Raw genomic sequence first — 15,699 nt, 5'->3', positions numbered from 1 at the left:
TGATTGCTGCAGAATGTGGTCTGGCATTATCGTGTTGAAAAATGCAGGGTCTTCCCTGAAAGAGATGACGTCTAGATGGGAGCATATGGTGTTCTAGAACCTGAACATAGTTCTCTGCATTAATGGTGCCTTTCCAGACATGCAAGCTGCCCATGCCACAAGCGCTCATGCAACCCCATACCATCAGTGATGCAGGCTTCTGAACGGAGCGTTGATAACAACTTGGGCTATCCTTGTCCTCTCTGGTCCGGATGACATGACGTCCCAGTGTTCCGTAAAGAACTTTAAATCGTGACTCATCTGACCACAGAACAGTCTTCCATTTTGCCACACTTCATTTTAAATGACTCCTGGCCCAGTGCAAACATCTGAGCTTGTGGAGCTTGCTTAGAAATGGCTTTCTCTTTGCACTGTAGAGTTTCAGCTGGCAACGGCGGATGGCACGGTGGATTGTGTTCACTGACAATGCTTTCTGGAAGTATTCCTGAGCCCATTCTGTTATTTCCTTGACAGTGGCATTCCTGTTTGAGGTGCAGTGGCGTTTAAGGGCCCGGAGATCACGAGCATCCAGTAGAGTTTTACGGCCTTGACCCTTACGCACAGTGATTGTTCCAGATTCTCTGAATTTTTTGATGATATTATGCACGGTTGATGATGATAACTTAAAAGTCTTTGCTATTTTATGCTGGGTAACACCATTCTGGTATTGCTGCACTATCTTTCTGTGCAACAATGGTGGAATTGGTGATCCTCTTACCATCTTGGCTTCTGAGAGACACTGACTCTCCAAGAAGCTCTTTTTATACCCAATTATGTTGTCAATTGACCTAATTAGTGTTAATTGGTCTTCCAGCTGTTCGTTATATGCTCAATTTCCTTTTGACAGGCACTTATTGCTACTTGTCCCAACTTTTTTGGGATTTGTAGACACTGTGAAATTTTGAATCAACATATTTTTCCTTTAAAATGTTACATTTACTCAGATTAAACTTTTAATCTGTCATCTATGTTATATTACAAATAAAATATTGACATTTACCATCTCCACATCATTGCATTCAGTTTTTATTCACAATTTGTTTAGTGTCCCAACTTTTTTGGAATCCGGTTTGTACTTGCAAGGTCAGATTTTCAGGACCAGTTACATAAATGTACATAAAATGTACACACATGAAGTCCAGTCACGAGAATCTGCCTCGAGCTGCCCCCTCCGCTTGCTTTTATATCCTTATCAGTTCAGCCGAGTTCACAGAGCTCAAGAGGTGTCCTTGGATGCAGCTGCAGCCTTCCCACCCAGCTCTCCGCTAACCCAAACATGTGGTTCATGGGCAGAGATCAGCCATAATAATAAAAACATCCATAACCTTTGACCAAAAATTCTCTGACAGTTGCATTAAAAAAAACTAAAAGGTTTAATAACGACAGTTTCCTCATATTTAGCGCTACATTTTATAATCAGAAAATATTTTTACATTAAGATTATTTTAAATCATAAATGTTTTTCATAGCCATGTCTTTATTCTAATATGAAACTTCATCCTTCTTGTTATAATTATTGGTTTAATGTTCATCTCCAGTTTTTAATGCATGTTCAAAGGGACATTTAGGCTCTTTATAAATAGGTTTATATGAAAACGTTGCTTAATGGTTGTAAACAACTAACTAGCTTTTTGACGACATCAGTTTGGAGAAACAAGGTTGAAATCTGATGCATGCTCAATTCATATTTACATGATTGTTGAGTTTCAGAGAAGGGTCAAGTATCACTCCTAGATTAGTGACTCTTTGTTTCACTAACGGTGACAGAACGGATAGGTCGATGCAGTGGTTGGTGATTGTGTCATTGGGAGGAAACAGCATAACTTCAGATTTCTTCTCGTTGAAACTCAAGAAATTTAAAGCCATCCAATCTCTGATGTCAGCCAGGCAGTCCAGTAACGGTTGAATAGAGCGAGTACTGTTGAGTCTGAGGGGGAAGTAGATTTGGCAGTCGTCGGCGTAGAAATGAAAAGGTATGTTATGTTTCCTGAAAATAGCACCTAGTGGCAGCAGGTATAAAGAAAATAAGAGGACCAAGGATGGACCCTTGCGGTACCCCCCATTTACCCCCTCCTTTTCTGTGCACATGTTCAACAAACACAACACACACCTCGTCATATAATTTATTTACTCAGCACATATGACAGTTTAGGTCAGAAAACTATTAATTTTAAAGCAACAGAACTATAGTAAATAATTTCTTATCTGGCAACCCGACACATGGAAACTACAGCGTTTTCATGTAAACCTTTGCTTTTTTCGTTGGAAAAAAACCCACAACTAATGTTTCCAGAGGTTGTCCTCGTGCAAACAGGGCCTTAAAACAACCGGAGTGAGTTAGTCTGGGTTAAACAATAGTGATTGTGTTGGGCTGGAGGGGTGCGCACACACTCACCGTGTACATCCTGTCCACATGAGAGCTGAAACATCAAAGCATCTTTTGATTTTTTTTTAATTTATTTGTGTGTGAGATGTTTAATTTAGGTCTGCAGCACAAAGCGCTGCTCACACACACCCTCAGGTGATGAACCAGTCATGTTTGTAACTTCTCTCACAAGTTTCCAGTTTCACCTGTGGTGTTTTTCAGATTAGTTGTCATATTTCTACCATTTGTCGTTGATCTCGCAGCAGAATCAAAACCGACTGTGTGGATCATTATTGGTTTTGTTCAACAGATGATTTTCTGTCGTCACAAATTCACTTTAAAAAAGACTTCATGAAGTTTCTGAAATAAGCAGTAACTGTCACTGCTGAGGCTTATTGTAAACTCAATCAGTCTGTTAAATTCAAAATGAAATTCTTTTTATATTGTGTTGCTGACAGAGAGGATGGTTTCTATCAAGTGGTTTTGTTTTAGGATTTGAAGCCGTCTCTGTTGGGGGAGAAACAAGCCTTTTGTTTTTCAGAGGCTTTAAAATCTGCTTGTTATGGAGATGAGGCCAGTTGGACCTGATGGGACGGGCCGACAGGAAGCTCCGGTTCGGGTTCTTTTAGTTGTGCAGCAGGAGGTGATCCCCTGCAGAAGCACGGGGGTTCTCGGAGAACTTAAAGCAAACCAGAGGATTTCTAACCGTTTACCGGAGAGAAGCCGTAGAGGTTGGTAAATAAGTTTGTTTGGAGGGTTTTAGTTTCTAATCGGCTCAGTTAACGCACCGCTGAAGAAATGTCCAAACATTTGCTGGTTTAGTGTTTGTGTTTAAACTGAGAATTTTTAGTTTTAAGTAGCTGCCTTATGTTTTAAAGGTCTGTTGATTTATGAGTTCATCCGGCAGTTATACTGTAATTTCAAAATAAAGTTCAGGGTTCCTACATGATACTGAGAAGGTTGACGGAAAGAAATTTGTTTAGACCAGAAATATTCACCAATTGTATTTTCTATAAAAAAAAAATACAAATCAAATATTTAAAAAAAGTTATCTGAACAAGGAAGATATATGTGTACATTTCCTTTATGTAAATTAATAAGCCTTCACCATGATGTTCTTTAATGGTGGGAACTCCCGTTAGGCCAATAAACAATAAATCAATTAATCGCATGATAAATGAAAATTATCGACCTCTTTTTCATTTATAGGCTTTATTGTTTCTTTGTATCTCTCTTTCTACTGAAGACACTGGATGACAAAAGGCACAACTCCGGTGCTCTTCACTGACCCCTCCATTTCTTATTTCTCTTTAAAATCCATTTTAACGATCCAAAATTGCGCTTTTGGATCGTTAAAAGCAGCTAAGCTACGAGCTAAGCTAACAGGCCGACCTCGGGTGGGGACCTCCTTCTTGTCGAAGCTCCAAAATTCACAGTTGAAACCTGTGCCTTCGTGTAAAAAGTTGTTTTTCTCTGCTAAAAGAAGCTGAGAACTTGTTTACAGATTTTTTTAAATCAAAAGCTTTGTGTGAAAAATGCTATGCTAAAGAGTTCAAACCACACAGAGCGTCCGCCATTTTGAGAACCGTAAAAAAGGAAAGAGAGACAGCCCATGTCATGTCAAGGGGCCTCCCTCCCATTTTTCTTAGAGACACGCTGCTCACTCCCTCACTATCCATCCTTCAGTTCAGTCTTGTACTGCAATCCGGTGGTCAAAAATAGTACTACACTCAAAACATTAATCAACATTTCTTCCTAACTTTGACATTAATTACTAATTATTGTCAAATATCATACAATATTATCGTTTATCGCAATATTTTTCGAGACAATTAATCGCCCAGCAAAATTTGTTATGGTGACAGGCCTAGCTCCCGTACAAGCTATTTCGTCTTATTTTTTCCTAATTCTGTTCGACGTACAAATGGCAAAACAAGCTTTTTACTAACACAATTTATTTTCAAGTCAAAAATGTCTCAGAAACTGACTTTTTGGGTCTGAAACATTTCTATAATACCGTAGGAATGAAATTTAGTAAATTTATGGCGCAACATTTTGTTCAGTTTTGCATTGTGCACTGTACAATTTTGAATGACAAAGTTATTTTTGTAGTGACCTCAGCTGATCAAGATTTAAACTTTATTTTTATTGTCTTGGTGATATTTGTCCTTATTCTGTAAGATATTAAAGTGTTGGTTTGAACTCCCAACAGAACCAAATCCAGCATCAATGCAGAAACAATGTTTGAATAAATTACTAAAATCTAGCTCCAGGAAGAAAAAAGACAAACATCAAATTATTATATTTACATACATGCATAGTAAATCCTTCTCAGTGCAGTAACAGTAATTTGTCACAACTCAGAATAGAGAATAATCTAATTAAATTAACAATTTAAATATGAGATAATTTATATTTATAGTTTCTGAGGTAAAACTGATAAATTTCAGACAAAAGCTCAGATTTAAAGCAATTTAGTGGAGTTCAAGCAGCTGCTGTTTGTGTTTGATGTCAGAGGTAAATTTGTTGCTGGGACGTCAACATTTGGTCTCAGCAGGACGTTTCAGCTGCTTTTGTTATGTTCCCATGACTGGGACACCCCGTCTCTGTCTCCCTGGGTCTCCATTGTGAGTCTTTTTGTCTCTCGGTCGGTCCAAGCAAGACCCGGTCGTCACAAATGGAAACGCAGCTCCTGTTTCTCCACAAATGCTCCCAAGAGATGCTGGGGGGGGGTGTTCTGTGGGAAAAAGGAGGATCTGGACGATCTCTGACCAGACCCGTCCCCCGAGGAGACAACGCCACATGTGAACAAACATGCGAACATGAAAATAAATCTGCTAACAGGAACTGGCTCTTCACTCATCTCCACCTCCAGCTTTTCCCACGACCCGACATTTTTTTAAGTCGTTTTCTCTGAAAAAATAAAAAAAAAACTGACAAACAGCAGAAACTCACCTGAAGTTTGTTTAAATCAAAACCCGAAGCTTCATATTCTGCTTTTATCATCTCTGAATCTGAAAACCTTTCAACCGAGGTGGCTTTGGTGTCTTCACTACTGCAAACAAGTTTCTAATCAGTAGCTGATCGTTAGTATTGATGAGTTTGTGCAAACTGCTGTCGTGTTCAGGTCAGATGAGCTGCGACTGCTGGAAATATTCAAAGTTAAAATGGCCGAAGTAAAGCATTAACTCGACCGTCACCGCTGTCAGTATGTCTCTGTGTACTCTGTTAACACGGGACAGCGTTATTGTTTGTCCAATGTTGAATCATTGATCATGTCATCAATCCATGCCAGCCCGCGCTCTGGTTTTTGAATTTTATCGACACCCAAGATGCTTCAGTCTGGAACATGAAAACATTTACGTCCAAAATGGTGAATACGTGAACGCTTGTTCAAAGATGAGATTGGGTCACTCCTCCATGTTGACAAGGTGATCAGCACAAACAGCACTCTGCTATCTGTAGTGCGTGCATGCAATTACACATCGATGTCGGGCGTTGCCAAAAACTTTCACTCTGATAACGACCATTGTTGTCGAGTACGCAAACAGCCGAAACACAGCTGAAATGTTGCAGTTTCACTCAAAACTGATGTCACGTAAACCGGGCCTTACGTTGTCTTCTGGTAGTGACACGCCAAGTCGTCTCCTAAAGGTGTTTTTCCTGACCCCCCTCCCCAAATGACTACAGCATGCATTGTCTTTCAGTCATTTTATTTTGAAAGGATTATAAAATGTAAACTACGGTCATGGGTGAGCTCAGCTCTTCTGACAGAATCCACTTTACCCCCGCCTCTTTCCCCCCCACATTATTTTATTGAGCCAGTGAAAATGGAGGAATCCAGGACCAGCAGCAGCACATGTCTCTTTACCTGAAGCCTCTGATTCGTTCAAGGGTTTTCAGCTGCAGGATTTTAATTCAACACTAAAAGAAAAATCAAATAATTACAGATTTATATTATGTGTTTTATTACTGTTCTGTCTGCAAAGTATGTAATTAACCAGACGGATTTTAATGAAATTCAGTCATCGCTAAAAGTGCATATACAGTTTATTTTTAAGATGGCCGCCACAGCTAATGAACATTAGGAAACAGAGCAGTCCCCAGGTGAAGCAGCAGGTTTCCTGTAGAAACTGAAGGAAACTTAAAGATGTTCCACTCTTTAAATAAGAAAAAAGTGCATTTGTGCCCAAGCGCTTCAGCTTCGTTTCCACAGTGACGCCGGAAATGTCGTGGGGTCAGAGGTCAACGGTTGTTGGTTCGGGGTATTTGGAGAGAGAATGTGAGGAAATAAACACGTCGGGCAGAAGGTTCTTGTTTATGATGTTCGGGGGTTGAGCAGCTCAGACATTTGTTTTTTATATTTGTTTACGAGTTCAGATCTGTTTGTTCATGAGTTCAGGTCGGTTTCCTGCAGCAGCTGCTCAAATTTATTTCACTCAATAAACAGATGTCACTCAGAGAGCAGGAATGGTTTTATTTTGCTTTAATCAGATCGAAAAACGAGGTCTAGACTTTCGTTTTGTGCCCTCGTCCATGGAAACCACGAGTGAGCAGATAAATACCTTTTGTTTGTATCGTATTTTTTGTAAATAAGGAGCACGTTTCAGCTGTAAACTGAGTTCAGTAACTTCAGTAAAAATGAAATTCCACTCAGTTCTGATCCTGTTCTGTTTAATCTGTGCTTTCTGAGCAGAAAGAAACGGGTTTTTAACTTTTTTTTTTTCATGCACGATTCATCATTTGAGGCTGCCGGTGTTCGGGACGTCGGCTGGGACAAATGAACTCGGAGGAAAAGCTGAACGAGGCTCATTTTTCACGTCAAATGAACGTCAAAAACACGCCATTCTCTCAGATTAAGGAACATCGGGAGCTTGACATTATGAGTGGGGAACACGCAGGTTTTATTTCAGGATGATTAATAAGTTCAACGTGAGTTTTATGATTAAAGATCAGAAACAGGCGCTTTAACTGATTTTCAACACCAGACGGAGGATTTCTGGAGTCCTTCACTCTGGAAGGTTTTTTTTTTTTTATGTCAGGTATTTGTAGAAACCTGATCCACGTTTCGAGTTGATCCGAGCCCGTCCGTCAGAACCCACCTCCCCCACACACACGAGTGTTCGGAGGGTAAAAAAACCCCAAAAAAGTTGTGTTTTCTGCTCAGATGGTTTAAAATCTGAAAATAAAAGATTAAGCTGGACGGCCAGCAGGAGCCTCTCCAGACGATGTGCAGAAAGAGGTGAAGCGTTATGAACAGTCGGGAAGCATTTCTGAATTATTCCAGGAAGTGAGCGAGGTCAGAGGGAGTTTAAACTTTACTGTAAATAAAACCTTTTTGCTCCAAAAGTCAGATTATTATAACTTCAAACCATAATTAGCAGAGTTTTAAAAAAAAATCACAATAAAGTAATTTCTGCTGCCCATTTAGGGGATTTAAGGAATCCTTTGGACCCAAAGTACCTGGAACTTTTTTTCATTCAACCTTTGTTTATAGAGGTTAATCCCATTGAGCCTCGGGGACTCATTTACAAGAGAGACCTGATTTAACATATATAACAAAGAGTGATGACAACAGTGGTTAACAACAACAATAGACAGTTACAAAAGAGGCATACCAATTTAATTGGTTTTTTTTTTACTCCTTTACTTCTAGGAACTGCTTTCTGAGACTTGTTGGATTTCTGGATCCTTTAATATAGATGTATGTGAGTCCAGTTTTTGTACTCATTATGTTATAACTTGTAAACGATGCTTGAAATGGGCGGATACACATTACTGTCACTTCTAAAGTTTTACACTTTATGTTCCCTCGTTTTTCTCATTCTATCCCTTTTCATAAACCTGATGATACTCTGTGTTAGGCCTGTCGCGATAAACAATAAATCAATTAATCACGTGATGAATGAAAATTATTGACCTCATTTTCATTTAGCAGCTTTATCGTTTCTTCGTGTCTCTCTCTCTTCTGAAGACACGGCTCAACTCTAGTGCCCTTCATTGACCCCTCCCTTTCTCTTTAAAATCTGTTAAACCGTCCAAAATCACGTTTCTGAATCGTTAAAAGCAGCTAAACTGAGACGCTAAGCTAACAGGCCGACCTCGGGAATAAACCTCCGTCTTGCCGAGCTTCAAAATTCACGGTTTAAACCCGTGCCTTCGTGTAAAAAGTTGTTTTTCTCTGCAACAAGAAGCTGAGAACTTGTTTAATGATTTTTTATTAAAAGCTTTGTGTGGAAAAGGCTATGCTAAAGAGCTCAACTCACCGAGCGTCTGCCATGTCACCATGTCAGTCCATGTCACGTCAAGGACCCTCCCTCCCATTTTTCTTAGACACGCTGCACAACCATCCGGTGGTCAAAAAAGGTACTACACTCTAAACAAATCAATGTCTTCTAAAATTTGACAATTAATTATTGTTAAATTTCAAACAATATTATCGCTTATCACAATAATTTCTGAGACAATTAATCACCCAGCAAAACCTGTTATCGTGACAGGCCTACTCTGCGTCACCGACTGTAAACTAGAACCTTAATCTACCGTAAATGCCGATCTATAGAGTGCACACTAAATTTAATTTAAAATAAAAATACTTACATATATAAGCAGCAGGTGTTATTGTTGTAACATGAGTGGCAGCACAACAGCTACTGAGAGATGTGCAGCTCTTGTAGATCAAGAATTAAAAATGGTCAAAGCAGATAGGGATGGGGCCGATCCAGTATCGGTATCGGTCTCCGATACCAGCATAATTTACCTGTCGGATTTTTCCGATCCAACCCGTCGATATTTCCGATCCATGATGCATGTCTGTGGTTGCGCTGCACGTTGGCTTCAAACTATGGAATGGATTTCCTGAACGGAGATGTGTCTCATGAACCCAGAGTAATGAGACCCGCCTTGCATTCAGGAAATCTATTTCATAATTTGCAGCCAGCTACAACATGCAGTAGCACTGTGGCTAACGGCTAACAAACTTTTCATCAAACACGTCCGCTGTGTGGAAGTATTTTACACTAGAAACACCATAAAACAAGACGGCAACGTGCAATGTCTGCAGAGCCATAGCACCACATTAAACCGCGATAAAGTTAGTTTTACGATGGACATTCGAGCTCCGGGGCTTCAGCGGTTTGTTATTTTCGTTCAGTCCGGAGAAGGCAGTCTGATTTTGGTCAGCCACGCTCAGTCTGACCCGCTCAGTCTGTCCGTGTCGGAAGAGGGGCAGACTGAGCGCGGCTGACCGAAATCAGACTGCCTTCTCCGGACTGATCGAAAATAACGCATCACTGAAGCCCCGGAGCTCGAATGTTTACCGAGAAGTTGCTAAACTTCATCGTAATTAATGAACAACTGCTATCAGCTGTAGAAAATGAAGGATTTCACAACTTGATACTTGCAGCCAAAATATAGTTTACCCTCCAGGAGATATTTATCAGTACAACAGTAGACAATCATTAAAAAAACATGATTTGTAAATTACATTAATTTTTTTTTTTTAACTAAACAAAAACAGCTGCATTATAAAGTGATTTAAAATACTAAAACAGAAACATGTTTGTGTAGGTTTATGCCATGAATTGAATTTAGCAGATGTTTAAAGCCATCTAATCACTTTAATATCCACTTTAAAGTAGGAATGTGCGATATCAATGGTATACGGTAGAAACAATAGAAATTTAGCCTAGAGATCTGTCTTCTACCGGCTAACCGCAGTAATGCTGTGTCTGATGTAAAATCTGAGTTTTCAGTTTAATCGTTACTTTTTTGGAGTTGAAAACTGTGCACAAGTGGTGTTAGTCTTTTCTTCGAGAGCTAAGTAGCGAAGCTACAAGCTAACTACGGCCGACTTGCTGTAGTGTTGCTGTATTCGGACGCATGCGCAAAACGCTGTATTCCGTCAAAAGGTTTTTTTTTTTTTTTTTTCTGTCTAAAGTTAAAGTAAGCGTTGGTCAGCTTTAGAGAAACCTGCTCTCAGATCTGTAAAAAGAACGCTGTGTTGTGTGATTTTACTGTGAGACCCTCAGGTCAAAGACACATTCATTTTGTGTCAGCTCTCCATTAAAACGGAAGGAGGCGCCCACTAGAGGTTTGGAGGGTGAAGTGTTTCAGTGTAAAATGCTGCTCTGTTGCTGTTGATTTCTTATTTGAGAAGACTGGAAACTGTTAACAACATATTATTTTGTTTAAAACATGTGGCTAAAACTACATTTTATATATTTTGCACTGTTTTGTACTACAAGCAAGAAGCCTAATACTTGATTTGTTTATTATTTGAAAACTCTCTGGACCTAGTAGTGGATTTTTTAAAATTCAAAATATATGATAACAAAAGAACACCCTATGTTTTTTTTTAAATTCCTATTAAGTTTTATATCCAGAACATATTGCGATATATATCGTTATCGCCACCCTTCACAATACATATCGTGATATGAATTTTAGGCCATATCGCACATTCCTACTTTAAAGCTAGGAATAAAAAAAAAACATGCTTTGTGTTAGCAGCATTTAATTCTAACTTTGACACTTATCCAACATTAATAAAACTTACCTCATGTTGCCTTTTTGGACATGCATATATTTGTACAAATTGTACTTGCCTATAGAGAGGAGATTATTACAGCCTCACATAAAATCAATAATGATGATGATATCGGAATGGGATCGGTATCGACCGATATCCAGATTTAGGTATCGGGATCGCATCGGAAGTTACAAAATGTGGATCGGTGCATCCTTAAAAGCAGATGGCCGCTTGTCCTGAGCCTGGTTCTGCTGGAGGTTTCTTCTTTTTAAAAGGAAGTTTTTCCTTTCCACTGTTGCCATTGTGCTTGTCCAGGATGGGAGACTGCAACAAAGTGAGGGTTCATTGAGTCTGCTGGCTTCCTACATAGAGAACTTTACTAATAATCTTTCTATGTATGTGAATGTTCTTATAAAGTGCCCTCAGACAACTTTGTTGGGATTTGGCGCTATATAAATACACTGAATTAAAAATTGGATTGTATGTATGGCCGAGGATCAGTTTCACTTGAACTGAAGATCAAGAGTTTAACTCTGCGTTCCTGTCTGTTTCAGAGCAGTGTCGTCTGGCAGAAACATGGCTCTGATGAGGTGGGATGTTCTGGCGCTCCTGGCTGTTGTCTTGACAGTTTCATGCGGCGCGGCGCCCACAGACATCCTGTACCGGGTTCCTGAGGAGCAGCCGCCCAACACGCTAATTGGCAGCCTGGCTGCAGATCAGGGCCTGCCTGATACCGGACATCTCTACAAGCTGGAGATTGGCGCTCCGTACCTCCGAGTGGACGGGAAAACTGGAGACATCTATACCACTGAGGTCCCCATCGACCGTGAGACGCTCAGAGACTGCCGCAACCTGTTCGAGGACGATAAATGCTTCCTGGAGTTTGAGGTGACGATCACCGACATGGTGAAGGGGATCGGATTGGGGCCGCGGCTTATTGAAGGTCTCATTGAGGTTCTGGACATCAACGACAACACGCCGCAGTTCTCCTCACCGATCCTCTCCCTGGCCATCCCTGAGAACACGCACATCGGCGCCCTCTTCTCTATCTCCATGGCGACCGACAGGGACTCCGGCTCCAACGGCGTGGCCGAGTACTCTCTGAGCGCCGGACCAGATGCCGACCAGCTCTTCACCCTGCAGGTGGCCCTGGACACGGACGAGAAGCTGCCGCAGCTGGTTGTCTTGGGAAACTTGGACCGGGAGAAGAAGGACTCGTACGACCTGAACATTCGAGTCGTGGATGGTGGGAAGCCGCCGAGGGCAAGCAGCGCTCTGCTGCGGGTCACCGTGACGGATCAGAACGACAACTCGCCCAAGTTCGAGAGGAATCACTACGAGGCCGACCTGCCGGAGAACAGTCCACTTGGACACTCGGTGCTGCAGGTCAGTAACAGGACACGCTGGTCCTTCATCTCAGTTCTACATGTCCCTCTTATTAATCTTTTTTTTTTGTCTTTGACCTAAACGGATCGTTAAGAACTCTGACAAAGTTACACAATCCAGAATCTAACATGTTTTGCTGTAGGTCCAACAGAACTAACATCTGGAGGGTTCTTCTCATTCACTCCACCAATCTTTGGTCTCATGTCCCTCAGCCAGTGTCTCCCAGACCTTAGACTGGTTGTCTCTATCAATAAGGTTCTGGCTAATATTGGACTGCTCTTCTTCTTGGTGGACTTCATTTAAATCATTTGGTTTCCTGGTTTCAGTTCAGGTTTTAATGTAGAGTCCACAAACATTTACAGTAGTCCCTTGATTATCGCTGGGGTTACGTTCCACACACCACCATGATGAGTGAAAAATTGTTAAGTAAGAACTCTATTTTATTATTTATATATATTTTAATTCTTTATAAATCCTTCCCACACTCCTGCAATGTTCTAAACTCTTAAACCTACGTCATTTTAACAACATGCATATATGTACTGTACAGTACTGCAAAATTTTACTCACCAGCTCTGCAGACCAGCAGCTCTGTTCCTGTTCTGCAGACCTACCCTGCAGCTAGGAAACCCACCTCCCCGTCCAGGTTGACGTGCACGTGGATAATTGAGCTTCAGGATTATTTGTGACTTTCCTGCCAGTTCTGTGAGCTTAATAGATAGATCGTTACTTCTGACTTTACGTTGCAAAACTTTCCCTCCATTTCAGCAGAAAGCAGCTGCTGGAAGCACTGTTGACTTCTGGGCAGTGTAGTCCTTTTGACCTGCGTTACAGTGTAGGCTTATTGGAAGAAAACTACAAAATGCTGGCGCCTGTCCACAATTTTTTTCATTAACTTTTTATCCTCGTACCGTCCCAATCATGTGAATAATATTAAAGTTGACAATTGTGTGTCGTGTACAATCTTACCTTGAAAAACAGCGAAAGTCGAACTGTAAAGTAGCGGTTTTTCAAAATAAGATTGGACATGAGACACAATTGGCCGATTGATGGATGAGCCATGCGATCAGCATGGAATTTTTATTTTAAATGAATTATTTAGCACCTGCTGCACATTTGTGCAGCCCACACTGCAGGATAAACTTCCTGCTGCAGCTGATCAGCTGTTCACTGTGCAGAGCGGAGAAGTGGGCGTGGCCAAGAGTGCTTGCAAGTGGCTGAGAGCAGCAGAGGCAGAGAGCTGACATCATGACATCTGTGCTCTTTTAGAGCGTTTAGAAACATTGTTTACAATATTGCAAGAGTGGGAAGGGTTTTAAACGCCTTTATATATATGTGTACTAAAATAAACTACTACGTACTACTTGTACTACTATCCCTACTTCGTGGTTTTTCATTTATCGCAGGTCTTCAGGGTACGGATCCCCCACGATTAACGAGGGACTACTGTATATATTTCTATCCTGAAAGATGAACGGCTCAAAGAATTCCTCAGAACCTGAAATTAATCGGACCTTCTATTCACAATGAGTGGATGTAACTCTTGACTAGAGCTGGATTTACATAAAGTGTCGTGGATGAGCCAGACTGCAGCACCTTTCCACGACACGTTCCTATTAAATCTTGGTCTTCTTGTCAGTTGATGTAAATATGGCAGCTCCGGTCATAGCTGGTTGTTATTCCAGGTCAGTGGTTCAGATAAGTCCATTAAACGGGTCTTGTTCTGTGAGGCTTCACTGTCGAAACCCCTCCAGAACCGTGGGACAGAACAATGAAAGCATGGAGCGTCAAAACACCATTCACCCTGAACATGAAGCAGATTATTAATCTTGCCACCATCGCCGACCTTCACCCAGATTTAAAAGCGATTCTGTTGGACTCCGAGTGAATTTCGACGTTTCAAGCTTTGTTTTATTCCCCGTGTTGAATTTAATTTAGTCAGAGACATGTTTTATTCTGGACCTCGGGTCTTGTTAATCTGCAGAGCAACGCGGCGTCTGGCTGCACGTTCTCCGTGCAGAAAGATGTTGTGGCGGAGGTGAAGCGGGCCGTGTCGGCACATATTAACCACTGATTCAGCCTCACCTTTCTGCTCTCTGCGCCGCGGCGTGACTTTGGCCTCACCTGGCAGACCGGAAAGAAAGGCTCGGTTCCTCCTCCTCGGGTCGCTGCAGCAGAGATGACCTAATCTGAGTCGGTCGTGAAATTATCCTCAGGTTTATTCTCTGGATGTGGCCCGTTTTACAGTCCACCCCGACCTGCTCAGGTCGTCTCCGTTTTCACCTCCTCTTCCAAAGGATCAAACTCCTCGTTGTTCTGGATCTGAAACCAGGTCTAGATCAGCTCATGTGTCTGTCTTAAAGTGAGAATACTTTTCAGATTAACCTTTGAAACGGAAAGAAATTAGACTTCAGGTTAACTCAAATGAAATATTCTGCGTTTTATTTATGTTTTACCATTTATTTAACCATTTAAATCTCATTAAGATCACAGGTCTCTATTGTAAGAGAGGCAGCCGAACACGCATGTTCTTGGACTGCTTTAATCCAGATTATCAGTAAAAACTGTTTGCTGTGAAGTTCAGAGGTCAGCTAGCATCTAAAGTTCTCGTTTTAAGCTGTTTCTGACCCACAAGTTTAAATATCACTGTGTATTCTCTATTTTCCATCATTAGACTGGATTCACATTTCCTCCCGCAGATTAAGACAAAAACAGAATTAAACACATCACCGGAGTTTTTGTTTGGATCAGGATCAGTGAACTCTTGATTTCTGGTACCAGAACTTTGTCGGACTTTGATCCACTTAAAGCTGCAGAAACATCCTGATCAAGTGAAGTCACTCCTATAACTCGTCAAAAACAACTAAATCGTTCATCCATTATCTTCTTTACCCGGGTCACGGGGGTCACTGGTGCCCATATCCAGCAGTCACTGTGCAAGAGGCGGGGCAGAATTTATTTTATTTTTCAAATTAACATTTCAAATTACATTACTTTTAAACATTTTATGTAAAAAAAAAATGTTTTATTTTATCTTGAATGTTTTTTTTTTAAGATGTTTAAAGCCACTTGGCTACATTTCCATAACAGGTGTTGAGTTTTATTTAAAGGTGGCACCTGATTGGTCCATTTAAACCTGTGACATCATCAGTTTAAAGAAGCCCCACCTCCTCCAAACAAACAGGAACTAAAAAACAAACAATTGCAGAACCAAAAAGTTGTAAATTGTTTGTCAGACCCTAAATCTGCTCTGAGTTTCAGGCTGCAGAAATGAAAAAGTTGATTGATTAAAGATGTTTAGAGTCCAAAATACCATAAAAGACCAATAAAAAAAAAAAATAATAAAAAAAAAAAAATATATATATATATATATATATAT

General features: G+C 40.7%; 1 protein-coding gene across 1 annotated transcript in view; it reads left to right on the top strand.

Moving 5' to 3' along the window:
- Positions 1-15,699, top strand: part of LOC119408385 (protocadherin-1) — a 204,747-nt gene that overhangs the window by 9,824 nt on the left and 179,224 nt on the right. The window contains exon 2 of the mRNA XM_037675191.1: positions 11,489-12,320. Coding sequence (XP_037531119.1) covers positions 11,511-12,320 — 810 coding nt within the window. The 5' untranslated portion in view covers positions 11,489-11,510. The remainder of the gene's footprint in view (positions 1-11,488; positions 12,321-15,699) is intronic.

The sequence above is a fragment of the Nematolebias whitei genome, chromosome 4, assembly GCF_014905685.2.
Source record: "Nematolebias whitei isolate Nwh7 chromosome 4, NemWhi1, whole genome shotgun sequence".
NCBI classification, from domain to species: domain Eukaryota; kingdom Metazoa; phylum Chordata; class Actinopteri; order Cyprinodontiformes; family Rivulidae; genus Nematolebias; species Nematolebias whitei.
This window is presented reverse-complemented; position numbering and strand designations above follow the sequence as displayed.